At 31.1% G+C, this 14,703-nt stretch overlaps 1 protein-coding gene across 1 annotated transcript in view; it reads left to right on the forward strand.

Moving 5' to 3' along the window:
• The first annotated feature begins 6,895 nt into the window (after nucleotides 1–6,895).
• The window catches only part of KLHL4 (kelch like family member 4), a 123,490-nt gene continuing 115,682 nt past the window's right edge, over nucleotides 6,896–14,703 (forward strand). Inside the window, 2 exon segments of the mRNA XM_016129519.2 lie at nucleotides 6,896–7,093; nucleotides 7,096–7,418. Coding sequence (XP_015985005.2) covers nucleotides 7,007–7,093; nucleotides 7,096–7,418 — 410 coding nt within the window. The 5' untranslated portion in view covers nucleotides 6,896–7,006.

Here is a 14,703-nt window from a genome sequence, read left to right on the forward strand (position 1 = left end):
AGATACGAACTATTGTTTCAGTTTCACTTTTCATTTGTATTTTCATGATCACTCATAATTCTGAGTTTTTCTTCACATTTTTATTGATCATTCCATTTTCCTCATCTTTTCTGAATTGCCTGTTAGCATATATTATCCCTATTGAAACTTTTTAATATTTTTCTGCTTAATTTATTTTTGTAAACAAGTTGTAAACTGTACAGATTTTCTATACAGGAAACTGTGTGGAGCGTGGGGCTATGTGTGTGTGTTTACAGACAAATCGATTGTATTTTATGAGAACAGTTTACATATTAAAACAAAATTCAGTAAAATGTTTTATAAAAACAGATTTTTTTCTAATGTAAGTTTATTGCTATTTTAAAAATCAAGAATAAAAAGGTAGCTTTCATATTTTGTACTGAAAGAGGCTGTAATTGTTTTTTTTTTCTCTTTCGACAGCACAAACAGTGCATTTCTCTACATTTCCTTATTTCTTTGCTTTGACCATTCTAAATTAATAGCCGTGCTTATAAGCTTACTTGCAAGAGATAAATGACATCATTTAAGTAAACTGTTAACTCTAAGAAGAATATTTTATTCACCTTTATGAGAGAACTGTAACTCTTTTTAACTCTTACAACTCTTAATCACCCTTTCGATCATTCCAATTTATTCGACCTATTCCATTAGCTAGCAATTTATTCAGTAATGAGGGTGATTAATTTTATTGATTTTTCATAATATTCCATGAGGCATAGGGATGTGTCCAGAGAAAATTTTCCAGCAATAAAATCCTTCAAGATAATGGTCTTATAATGAGAAATTATATTTTTACATTGCCTATTTCTAAACTGCTATAAACATCTTATAGATTAAATTATTTTTTCTTATTTTCACAATATTCACAACCTAGGGAAGGAGCATATTGTTTTCTTTTTTATTTACAAAAGCAAAATCTGATGCACATGACAGTTTTTTTTTATGATTTTTCTCACACTACAAGTAGGTTTCTGAGAACATAATTAGTTCAAAGATTTCTCTCTAGATGGCTATGCTACTTTCATTTTATGTCTTTATTTATTCCAGAAATTCCCTTGAAGCCATATGTCCTGATAAACATACACTGTTCTTTTCAAATAAAATTTTACTCAAAATATCTCAACTGTAAGCTAGCTATAAGTCTTTCATGGAGTTCGTCATTTCTGTATGACTAAGCAGGTACTAATCAAATTTAAAAGAAATAAAACAGTTAAAGAAAGCTCTTAAGTTATTATTAACTTCAATATATACATTTTGGCTCAGTTTTGATATTGTTGAGATTTTTAAATACCTGTGAAAAGCTTCAGGTAAGTGTTTATATTTATGTATACAGCTTTATCTGTCTTCAGAATTCATATCTCCAAGACATCTAGAAATGTGGTTTACATAATGTGTATGTTGTGAATTTTGTCAGCCTGCACTTCTGTATTCTATTAGTTAATTAGTGCAAAATAATGACTCATTAAATGTACTCTACCTATTGCCGTTTGGGTAAAACAATGTAATATCTATACAGATAACAAATATACTTTAAAACTCTGATCTTATTACTATGAGCACAATCTTCTATTCAGTATAATAGTATAATTTTAAACAATATTGAAACTACCTTGAATCTAATCAATTTGTCTTAATTAATCTAGATTTTGATATGACAATTTTCATTTTTCTTTCTGATTCTATTTTCTTTTAGAATGTTGAGAACACTGAACTCTCACAAAAAAATGTTTCCTAAACCCTTTCCTCTTTGTCCCTCCCTCCCCTACCATGGCTCTGTATGAACTAATCTTTGCATAAGTTTTTAATAATAAAAAAAAAGTTTTTTTTATGTATGGAATATGTTTTTATTTATCTTTTTAAAATATATGTATATATATTTTGAATTTGTCAATTACAGTTGTCATACAATAGTATATTAGTTTTGTATATACAACATAGTAATTAGACATTTAAATAACTTATAAAATCATCACCCCAATAAATCTAGTACCTATCTGACACTACATAATTATTAATATCATTGACTATATTCTCTATGTTATACTTAACATCTCCCTGACTATTTTGTAACTTCCAATTTGTACTTTTTAATCCCTTCTACTTTTTCACCCAGCCCTCTAACCCCCTTCCCTTTTGGAAACTATCAAAATGTTCTCTGTATCTATAAGTATGTTTCTGTTTTGCTAGTTCATTTTTTTTCTTTTTTAGATTTCACATATAAGTAAATCATATAATATTTGTCATTGTCTGACTTACTTCAATTAACGTGATACACTCTAGGTCCATTTATGTTGTTGCCAATGCCAAGATTTCATTTTTGTTTATGGCTGAGTAATATTCCATTGTATATATGTACCATCTCTTATATATTCATTCATCTATTGATGGACACTCAGGTTACCTCCATACCTTGGCTATTGTAAATAATGCCACAATGAAAGGATGGGTGTATATATCTTTTCTAATTAGTATTTAACGTTTTTTTTTCTGAATAAATATCCAGAAGTATAATTACTGGGTCCTACTTTGTCTCTTGTTACAGCCTTTGTTTTAAAGTGTCTTTGTCTGGTATACATATTGCTACACCAGCTTTTTGTTTGTTTGCTTGTTTAAATTTTTTATGAAACATCTTTCTATTCCTTTACTTGCAGCTTGTGTGTATTTTAGGTCTGAAGTGAATTTATTTTAAGCAGCATGTATAAGGGTCATGTTTTCTTAACCATTCAGCCACTCTATGTCTTTTGATTGGATTGTTTAATTCATTTACATTTAAAGTAATTTTTCATAGATATACCTTTTTATTATTAATATTTTGATCATTTTTTATATCATAAAGAAATTCTTTTAACATTTCCTATAGTACTGGTTTGGTGGTAGTGAATTCATTTAGCTTTTTCTTACATAGGAAGCTCTTCATCTGTCCCTCGATTCTAAATGATAGCTTTGCTAGGTAGAATAATGTTGATTGTAAGCCCTTGCTTTTTATTACTTTGAATATTTTGTGTCATTTCCTTCTGACCTGCAAAGTTTTTGTTGAGAAATCAGTGGAAGGTCTTATGGGGGCTCCCTTATATGTAACTAACTGCTTTTCTCTTGTTGATTTTAAGATTTTCTCTTTGTCTTTAAGCTTTGGCATTTTAATTATGCTGTGTCTTGGTGTGGACCTTTTTATGTTCCTCTTGTTTGGGACTCTCTGTGCTACCTGGACTTGTATGTCTATTTCCTTTGCTAAATTAGGGAAATTTTTAGTCATTATGTTTTTAAATATGTTCTCAATCTCTTGCTTTCTCTCCTCTCCTTCTGGTACCCTTATGATATGAATGTTGGTACACTTGAATTTGTTCCAGAGGCAACTTACACTATCTTATTTATTACTATTATTATTCTTTTGTATTTTTTTGCTATTTTGATTGAGTGTTTTCTGCTACCTTATCTTACAAATTACTGATTCAGTTCTCTGCTTCATGTAATCTGCTGTTGATTCCATTCTGACTGGTCTTTTATATGTTTTATATCTCCATTTTTATGTTTTCTAACTCTTTGTGGAAGTTCTCACTGAGATTATTGAGCTTTCTTACAATCGCTGTTTTGAATTCTGTATCTGTGTCCAAGAGTCAGAAAAACATATCTATTAGCTGCATACTTAAAAAAAAAACACTTTCTAGGTAGAATCATACAGAGTATTGTATTATTAAAGTTTAGATTTTAACAGGTATTTGTTATCATTCATCTCATTATAAAAGGTACACAGGGAAATACACAATTATGTCTGAATCATAATAAGTTCAGAGAACAGGGAAAAGTAATATAGACTCTTGGTATCTAGGAAAGTATTATTTAGAAATACTTATCTGGCCAGTTGTTTGTACTTATTACACCTTTGACATATTACTTGCACCTTTATTGTAATATTTTATTTATTCTATCTTGGTATTTACAGTACACTTACTCAATATTCAACATTATGTTTTGGGCAGGAAGGAAATACAAAGTTATAAAACATAGATTTTGACTTCAGGGTCTTTCCTTGGAATGGTACCTACCTAGATAACAGAAGGTAATTCATGTTTTAGTGCCAGTGTTAAGTAGTTAGGTAGGCATGAGCAACAACAGAAACAAAGACTTAGCTTTGTAACCATAAAAACCTCCCTTAAAGACCTTCCTTAAGGACCTCTCAGAAATACCACCCTCTTTAAGTTATAAATTAAACCAAATCCAAAACTACAAAGGCCATAAAACTGCTGGCTTAACCAGCCTCAAACATATGCACAGAAAGTACTACCCCAACCTGTCTCAGGTTCATTATACTATCATTGTCATACCATATCATGCCAGAAGTTCATGAATTTAATTATAATAGACTGAATTCTGAGTAAGCACATGCACAGTACACAAAGGGTTATATAGCAGCCAACTGTCAGTCAAGGTAACCTCACATACAGATCATCTAATGCCTTCCATCCTGGCCCAAATACAAACAGACCTTCCCACCTCTGTGTGGTTATAGCTCTCCTCACTGAAAATCCACTCATCTCTTGGAGTATACTCTGTCTTTTATCTTTTTGCTTTCCAAATAATACAGGGCTGTAGTCTTCCTTAGTGTAGCCTGTCTCCTTCTATAATATATAATTTTAATAAATCTTACTTCTTCCAAATCTCGCTGACCTGTAATTCTTTCTGCATGGGTGGAGAAAAACTGAAGCTATCCCCGACTCCAATGCCACTGGGACGACTCATGATTTCACATCATCCCAGCAGTAACAGCAGTGCTCACTGGAATGTCTGGGGCTCATCAGTAGAATTATTTAAGATTCTCTTCAATTATTTACATGTTAAGTACTAGGAACTGACAACACACCAAGGAGAGATGATAATAAATGCTAACATTGAGGTTTAAGGAGCCTGTTGGAAAATAGGTTGGAAATTTAGGGATGGAAGTAGTTTGCTTGTAACAGGTATAAAAATCAACTGTATATTTATCAGTGTGCATTTTTTTAAATTTCTTAAAACTGGAAAAATTCTACTATATCAATCAGGGTTCTCCAAAAAAAAACCAAAAACAAACAAACAAACAAAAAACCAGAATCAATAGGATATGTGTGCAGTTTAGAGAGATTAGGGAAATAGAGATTGATTCATTTTAAGAAATTAGATCACATAATTATGGAGGCCAAAAAGTCTCAAGATCTTCAGTCAGCAAATTGGAGACTCAAAAGAGCTGATGGTATAGTAAAAAGTGTAGCAGGCTTGAGATCCAGAAAAGCAAATATTTCAGGGAAAAAAAATGATGTCCTATATTGAAGGCAGTCAAGAAGAAATAATTACCTCTTATTTAGGAAAGGGTCAGGCTTTTGTTTAAGTCTTCAACTGCTTGAATGAGGCTCACTTATATTAGGGAGGACAATCTACTTTACTTAGTCTATCTATTGAAATGTTAAATTCATCCAAAAATGCCCTTAAAGAAACACCCAAAATAATGTTTGACCAAATATCTGGACACCTTGTAGCTCAGCTAAGTTGACACATTAATTTTCTATAAGACCTACAAAAGCAAGAGAGGAAAGAGAAAGGTACAAGTAGATTTACAGAAAACTGCAGGTAAAATACCTACTGAAATTTAGAAAAATATATACTCATTTTATTCTCTATTTTCAAGTTTTTAAAATCCATTGCAAGTAGAAACTTTATAGAAATCTGCTTAGCATCTCCATATTATGTATGAAGAAACTGTGATGAAAAGAAGTAAAATGACTTATCTAAGATTATACATCTCATCTAACACTTATAATTAAAACTAATTACAGCGTCAATATTCTCCCTAAGGATAAACTGATACAAATCCCCCCTTATCACCTGTATGCATGACATGAAAGGTGCATAAAGTTTAAACTAAATTTAAAAATGGCATTGGGGAATGCTTTCCTGATACATGACTGTTACAGAAACATTTACCTCTGTACAAATTAGTAATTCTGATTCAGATCTCCAAGTACTTTGTGCACAGTTACTACTGAGTTATATGTCAATTTGAAGCTAATGTAGTTTTGCATCCTTTCATAAGGACTTTTAAACAAAAAAAATAGACCTTTAACACTGCCTGTGAAAGTAAAGAGCATGATAAGGAGGTATTTACACAGGCATGGAATCAGAGTGGGCTATTCATTTTCAAGCTTTAGTCACTGAGAGTAGACACCTCTTTGAAGATCACAAACAGAAAAAAAAACATTGCTTTCTTCCTTCAAGTTTGGACTTAAAATACCTTACTACATCCCCTAGTTGAGTGTATGTGTGTGTGTGTGGGGGGGGGTGTTGGTATAGTCCTGGGTAACTAACACTCATATTTCTGAAACTGTTCAGATTTCAAACAAATATTTATATAAAGATTTTCACATTTTCAGATGTTTTGTAAAAATAGCAACAAACTTGTATTAAGGGACTCATGGTAAAACACGTTTTCTTAATAAACCACCTTCAAAATTTCCATAAGATTCCTAAAATAGATCATAACGAAGCCACTGTTACAAATTCTCATAAGGAAAATTGATACAGTTTTAGAAGTGAGCTGTTTTTACTCATTTGCCTAGGTTTAGGCCATAGCTACTGTAATTCAGCAAGGAAGGAACTGAATTAGATATTTGCAAGTCCAGGCGGGAGGGCTGTGAGCATGCACATCTAGCAGCTGGAGTGTGTTATGGTAGCTGCTTTCCTGTGCTAAGCTGATTTACTTGTTTAAGGTCTGACCTCATCATCCTGTCAGTATGGTTTCCCACCTACACTGTTAGCTGCAGCTTTTCAGCTAGAAAGCTACAAGTACTCATAGTGTACCACAGGCAGCAGGCAGCGGGGGAGGGGGTAAATGAGAAAGGCTGCTCTCCATCCGCACTTTTGCTTTTGTTAGTTCAACAGAATAGGCAGAGAAACAAGAGATAACAAAGGTTTCATTTCCTTTTTGTGAGAGAAGGCTTTTGTCTGTCCTCCTGCAACAATGTCAATGTCTGACAAGAAAGAGTTTAATGTGAAACAGATCCTAAGGCTACGCTGGAGGTGGTTTAGTCATCCTTCTCAAGGTTCACCCAGCTCAGCTCTGGAAACTGCCTTCAGCAGGAAGGATATGAGCATAGAGGGATCCCGGTTCAGGGCAGATTGAAGAGCCACTCTAGGGACAGAAATGGACTGAAAAAAAGCAATAGTCCTGTCCAACACAACATTCTGATACCGGTGCCAGGACCAGCCCCTACCCATCAAGGTTCTCTTCAGAATTGGCACTCACAAACCCTGATAGAACATCTTCAAGCAAATGAAGATACTCCTAAAGCTGTTCCAGAGGAGAATTTCTTCAAACGCTCACAAGATTTGGAGATGATGGCTGATGACAATACAGAAATTTTTACAGCAAGGTAGGAGTTTTCAATCACATAAATGAAAGCCATAGCCTAGGTTAATTTACCCTCTAAAACTCATTTAATGTTTAAATAAAAGTGCTATAATTATCTCTGAATTTCTGTGTACACAATCGAGATCTTCACAAAACCCCCTTCTCTGTCTATTAAAAAAAAAACAGTAAAACTATATTTTCATAATTAACAGAGAATATGTTTTAGAATTGTGAGTTTACTTCTTTTCCATTCCAATTCCATTAAGAATTGTTTCAGTTCTAACAGATGTTTATTATAATTGCTAATTTTCTGTTAATATCCTCTGTAGTTTGGATGTTCAGATAGTTGTGATTCTTTGCACAAGTGTGATAAATCACATAGAAATCTTTTTTTTTTTTTTTTTTTTTTTTTTTTACTTTCCGAGTTAGAAAACTCTGGCAAAATAGTAAATTCTTATTGGTTCTGTAGTACACAGTTGGTATATTGATGCTTGATAAATGTTATCTTTATGTGAGAATATGGAACAGTTTCCTTTGGCATTTGAAAATTGTTTCAAGTTATGTTAGTTTCATGGCTAGTTTTCAGTCACAGAAATATTTTATGTAAATCAAATAATAAAATGTTGCTTACAAAGATGAGATCTTAAAGAAATGGACTATTACATTTCTTATTAAAATGTAAAAAGAAATGATAATAAAGTATCGTTTCATTATAGTTAAAAAAATATTTGACTTAGTTTTTATTTTTGTGTCCACCAGTATTGTTTGAGTAAGAAAAAGTTATGCTCCCTCCTCTAATAGTGTTCAATATAACTTACTTTAGTAGATCTTTATTTTTTTTTCTTTTTTATTACACGGTTTTATTTCTCCAACATGTTATGGACACAATTTATGATCTCGGCAACATAATTAAATTGTAAAAGAGCTTTGGAATAAGAAGTGTTTTCGATATGTTTTAAATTATATAATGATTTGGTATGATGCTATGTTAATTTATTTGAAAATCTCAATATTTGGTTTACTGTGTCCCTATGTAAGTATAATGGAGAAAGGCTGGCATATTTGCTCTCTGTATATGTTTTTCCAATATATCTGCCTGATAGTTTTTTCTTCCATAAATAAAAACATAATGCCAATAGAAAAACAACAACAACAACATAACAACCCTTGGCAAAAGACAAATCAAATATGCAAAACAATACCTTTATAGGAACACAGTCTTTTTGTTGAAATATAAACTGCGAAAAGCTTTGTGAAACGAGTTTACGTATATTATTAAATTGTCTGCGATGCAGACGTATTAACAAATAGAGTGTTTTTATATGAATGCTCCTAAATATTGTTTGTGATTACATAAGGAAATGCTATATAACTGTTGGGACTGCAGGTTGTATTTAGTACAATTAACCAGACTTTCAAAGTAATATATAATCTATACTTTTAGATTCAGCAAGTCTTCAAATGATGTCTCCTCACCATGAAAATCAATGTTAAAAGTTGCTAAATTTGAAGGTGAATATGAAACACATTTGACTCTCATATGGAGAAATTTAAATTATCCAATCTGACCTCCTGACAAAATTCTTTTGAGGATCCTTGAGTTTATTTTCCAACATGAGAATATATTTACAACAAATTAGTTGCTGAAAGAAAATGGTGGGTTAAATGTCAAATATAAAATGTTACCAAAAGTATATTTATGTATGTGCATGTGTATCTTTGTATTTTATTTCTGAAAGTTTTCATGTTCTAAAGAAATGTTCTGTTAAATATCCTGTGGTCAAAGTGGAAACATAATATTTTCTTAAAATAAATAAGAAATGGTTTTATAGATGTGGCAAAGATATTTTAAGCAGAAGAGAAAGAGTGAATTGAAGACTTTATTAACTGAAATATGATAGCTTATTAATTTATCATTACCCATTTTGAATTGTTATATCATTACGCATTTTGAATTGTTATGTCTTAGTTAAAGAAAGTTTGAGAAGGAGCTTTCTTATGTCCACCTTCTCTAATGCCTCTCTTCTTCAACAAGATTAGGGAGCAGGAGGGAAGGATCCTGATAAGTTGGCAATGGCCTGCCAATCTCTTAACAGAACACTTGTGGTTAAAAAACAAACAAAAATGGCAGTCAGTGTGAAGAATTACACACTAGTACAAGATAGGCCCTGACATTCAGGGCGAAGTAATGATCTTGGTTTCTATATCTTGGTTTCTACAGATATTGCAGGGAATAAATAAAGAATGGACAAAATTACTAACATACAATATAACTAAATAACATACAGTTATTCCTAAAACATATATTAAAGTCAAGTTATTAAAATTACATTAATATGTTTGGGGATTTAAAAACCCAAATGCATTCTTATGTCATTGAATTATTAGTATATACTTTATTTAAGAACAGCTCTGTATTATTATTCTACACTCTGAGTATGCATATGTCAATATGTTTGTCATCAAAGACCTGGGCTCAATTGTCATTTTTTGTCTTGGTCAGCTTTAACTCTGCATCTTTACTTCCTGATAATTACCATGCTCAGTTTCCTTTCTTTCTTTTTCATCATCGCTAGCATTCAAAAAATCAGAATAAGTATTTTAACAGTGTATTATGATGATACTTCTTATATGGCAGTTTATTTAGTTATAAAATTATATATATATATATATATATATATATATATATATATATATATATATATTACTCGTAAAGAAATTATTGCCTAAGTACCCAGGTGTATGTCAAAGCGTTAAACTGCATTTATTAAGACAAATGTAGCCATCTCCTTACCGTGAGTAAGAACATTAAATAAAATGTTGATAAACTGTGTATGGGCCCAGACAACATGCTCCAGTGAAAGTTGGAGGTTCTCAATGCTGCATACTTTAAAGGAATTGGCAGGAATTGAGATTTCGCCCTCATTCTACCTATTAGATTTTTAGGTTTTTGCATTATCCACAATTGGTAGGTTATGCAAAAGGTGATTTTGTATATCTTTGTCAGTGTTGCACTGTCAGACAGGACTTTAAATTTTCTCTCCACTTGAGTCCTTTCTAATTTCCTAGTGAGGTTTGCCTAGGGAAAAAAAAAAGAATAGCTGTAATATATTGTGACATCTAAAGAAGGGGAAATTGGGTGAATAAGACTTAGAATTTACTAATAATTCATTGCACAAATATTGAGTACCCATGGTGTGTCAAGCATACTTCTAGGTGCTGAGGATAAAATGGGATCAAGGCAGAGAACCTATTTTTGTGGAATATACATTCTAATGGAGAGAGCGAGGCATTAAAAATAAACCAAAAATATAATAGTTAAGTGGTTATAAGTACTCGTATAAAGAAAAAAAAACAGAGAGAAGAAAGTTAAGGGATACTCCTTCAGATAGGGAAGGCCTTTCTGATGAGGTAACATTTGAGCAGAGGTCTAAATGAAGTGGAGGGGGAAGCCATAAGGATGTCTGACTCAAGAATTATAAGCAAGTAAGAAGTTACTGATGCTGTGCCACAAGGGAGTCATTGATCACTATTTATCTTTTTCTATTCAAATAAATGCCACAGATCCTCACACAGTTTATTGACTAATGTCCAAAACATCTTAACTGATGAACTAAAAAATATGGCCTGACCTGTTATTCATTATAGTGATTTTAAGATCACATGCACATCCCATGGCCACAAAGGTGAATTTCCAGTCATCCTGTAATCACAGTGCCATTTTGTTCTCTGGGGATCTGGCTATTCAGGCAGCAGACCATATACCTCAGGTAGAGAGGCCTGTACCCTTTGTGAAAAGTCACATGGTGGTGTATTTTCTTTCTTAACAAAACTATTTAGATAGGTCTAAATGTATTGTGTGCCTTCATCCTCAACACAAATCCATCTGTGATTTGGAATGTGCTTGAGAAATATTTATCTATAAGGGAAATCCTAAATCTTAAACAGGGAAGCTAATTGTAAATATTCTTTCTCGTAGAGCAGGAAGTAAACTGTGTGGGTAGTTACGGGGAGAGCATTCTGGAAAGACAAAACAGCAATTTCAAGAGCCCAGAGATGGGAATGCGTTTGATATTTTTAAACACGAGGAGGCCAGTACAGCTTCAGTAGAGTCCTCATTGGGGAGAATGATAAGAGATGATTTTGAAAAAGTAACAATTATAAAACAATAGTAATACAGCATTAAAAATAATAGGTTCCTTTTGTAGAAACCTACTATGTGCCAGCACTAAATACTTTACATGTATCTTCTCATTTTTGCAAGAAAAATCTTTAAATAGAAATAGCATATTCATATCAGACCATGATATTTTTCTGGGTATTATTTTATTTGATATCTGTTGTTGTTGCTAATCTTTTTACAAGGCAAAAATAATGTATTTTTCTAAAGTTCATTGCAAGACCTGCTTTAGTTAATTTTACACTTCATTATTCATTAGAAACTGTTAATTTAAAGGAAAGAATAAGGAACAAACCATAATTTTATTGTTGCCAATATAAATTTAAGATTAAATCTTTTGCCTATAGTTTAAAATGTACCATAGAAAAATACATGTTATTTAACTGTTTTCCTAAGTTTAGAGAATTTTAACAAATAATTTAAACTTAATACAATAATTTCTAACCTTTTTAGAAATGAAAATACTATTGGTTTATTTGAAACCCTTGGTACTCACAGCCTCATTTCAGACAGTGAGGTACCATGGTCCTCATGTCTCATTCCTAATCATGTGCTATTGCATATATATTTAAGTTAACATTAATTAAAATATATTTAATATTTGAAAAATGTGGCACTTCTTTTTATCTAGGGATTTAGCAATATGTTAGGATCATACTCTTTTAAATATTATGATTAAGCAACCATAGTTATTATTTTTGATATTTAAAGGCAAGTATTATTTTTTTCTGAATTTGGAAATAGAAATAAAGGATTCAAAATGTATGATGCTACTTAATATGGGACTTCAAGAGCAACATATTAATCACATTGGCCTATTACACATTGCCTAAATGTTCAGTCACTTAGTGCTTTAGTATAAAGTTTATTTCTTATACTTATATCTCCTTTCTTATTTTTGTATGACATCTGCCCCTTAATGCTAATCTTGTTGATGTCTTTCCTATGACTTTATAAGTGCAAATACTTGCAATGTTTTGTGTATATATATGTATATATATATATAACATTATATATACATAAAATATATACACATATATGTAAATGCGTATATATATGTTAGTATGAAATCTTTATATTTGAAGAAGATGAAAAATTTAAATTAAGGTGTGATGCTAGGTAACAATGTATCTTTAATAAAAAAAAAACTTAAATCAAAATATAATATTCTACAAGATAAACCTAAACCTAGGACATCTATAGTGTCATAAAATAAGGCAGGCTTCAAATAAAATAATGATAGTAGTATGACTAAGAGACACAGGAGCTGACCAAAAAAGCTCCAAGTGGTCACAGCTGGAACAATTTTAGCAGCAAAATAAAATACCGTTGGATTATAAATCAAAGTAAAAAAAATAAACATTATTAATTCATATTAACCAAGTTTCTGTTTAAAAAAAAAGTGCAGCTCACTGACAACATTAATTTAACATCATGAGTAGTAATGCTATGTTTTTTAGGGTTTGACATTTTCAGCAATTGAGAATTACTATATTTTGTAAGTAGATATACCACTACTAAAAACAAAGTGCTATAAATAGAATGATGTCATTTGTTTCTAAAGATGCAAAAACAATGATAAAAACAAGATATTTCTTGGCAAACTTTGGGAGTAAAGTTAAGACTGTAATCCATGAGTTATCTCTGGGCAAATACTGTAGCCACAAATGCCACTGGTGAATATTCTTGGGGTAGATGGGAAATGGATTAAAGTTATCCTGCAATTTTCTCTTCTTCAAGTCAAATTGCCAGAATTGACATAAGATTCTGACACTTTAGATAATTTAGTCTTCTTTTGACACCTATACACTAGTAAGGGCCTGACAGTCACAGATTTTGACTATTGTGTAGAAAGTGACTTACAAAAATGAATTAATAAAAATTGCTAGTTTTTCTTAAAGTTCTATGCCATTAAAATAGGAAGAAAATGACTGGCAAAAACATGAAAATTAATGAAACTTCTGGTATTGCTTCCAGTCAAGCTCAAATAATAGAAATTTCCTCCTGAGTAAAATTTTCTTTTATTCTTCCAGCATAGCATCGATTTTTACAGGTGCATGAAAATTCTAGTCATTGTTTAGATAAAATTCAATCTGCCAAAAGTTGAAAAAGCCCATGTGGGGAATATACTTTGACAAATTAATACATAGCATTCAAAATTGTCTATTTTGAAATAATAAAATATAGTAATAGTCTTCCTGAGGGTGTATTAAAACAGCATTGCATAGATAATTGATTAATTCATTCTTAAATAGTTTGGTCATCACATATTTTTAAAATATAATTTACAAGTGTTTGTAAAAATTAGAATTTAAACATGCATATTTCTTTTTTAAAATATTACACTGAATCACAAATATTAATTTATGAGTAAAAAGAGTAGAATTGCTTCTGTTTGTCGAGCGATAATTGCTTAATTCTTAGAGTGTATCTAAGAAGCACTTATAAGCTAATAGATTATTAAGTGTTTTTTATGATTAAATCATTTGCATTTCTGGTATTTTAAGGCTTTCCTTATTTTTTTACTGATGCATGTAATACCATTAATGAAATACACTGATAGCTCTAAAGTACAGAATACATGAAATGGTTTATCAATAGCAGTGAGAAAGAAATATATTGTGACATCAGAACACACTCTATTTGTTTAATTCAAACCTGTTATTTATTTGATTTGTAAAATATCTTTATGTTGAAAATCATCTTAATGACTCATCTTTGCTACCATTGTATTACAGTGTTATTTCCCAGAAAGCATGCTTTGATTCTTGTGTGTGGTTAAAAGAAATAAAATAATAAAATAAAATGAACATATGGGTAAAAGAGTAAACTAAAGATATCTAGATATTTCCCGAGCCTTTTTTTATTTAATCAACATGTGGAAACCAAGAGATCATTGACTTGGAAAAATTTGTCCTTTAAAAAACATATCTATTTGACTACATTAAGAAGATATAAGACATAAAATGATATTTTTGCTTATAACATTAATTTGGACTCTAAAGAATAATTTCTTGAAATTATTTTAATTTTATATTTAACATGATTTTCTAGCCTTTCAACTTTAAATGGAAATTAAACTTATGACTCAATGACTTTCATCTCAAAAATCTCATACTACTACACA

The sequence above is a fragment of the Rousettus aegyptiacus genome, unplaced genomic scaffold (assembly GCF_014176215.1).
Source record: "Rousettus aegyptiacus isolate mRouAeg1 unplaced genomic scaffold, mRouAeg1.p scaffold_m13_p_9, whole genome shotgun sequence".
NCBI classification, from domain to species: domain Eukaryota; kingdom Metazoa; phylum Chordata; class Mammalia; order Chiroptera; family Pteropodidae; genus Rousettus; species Rousettus aegyptiacus.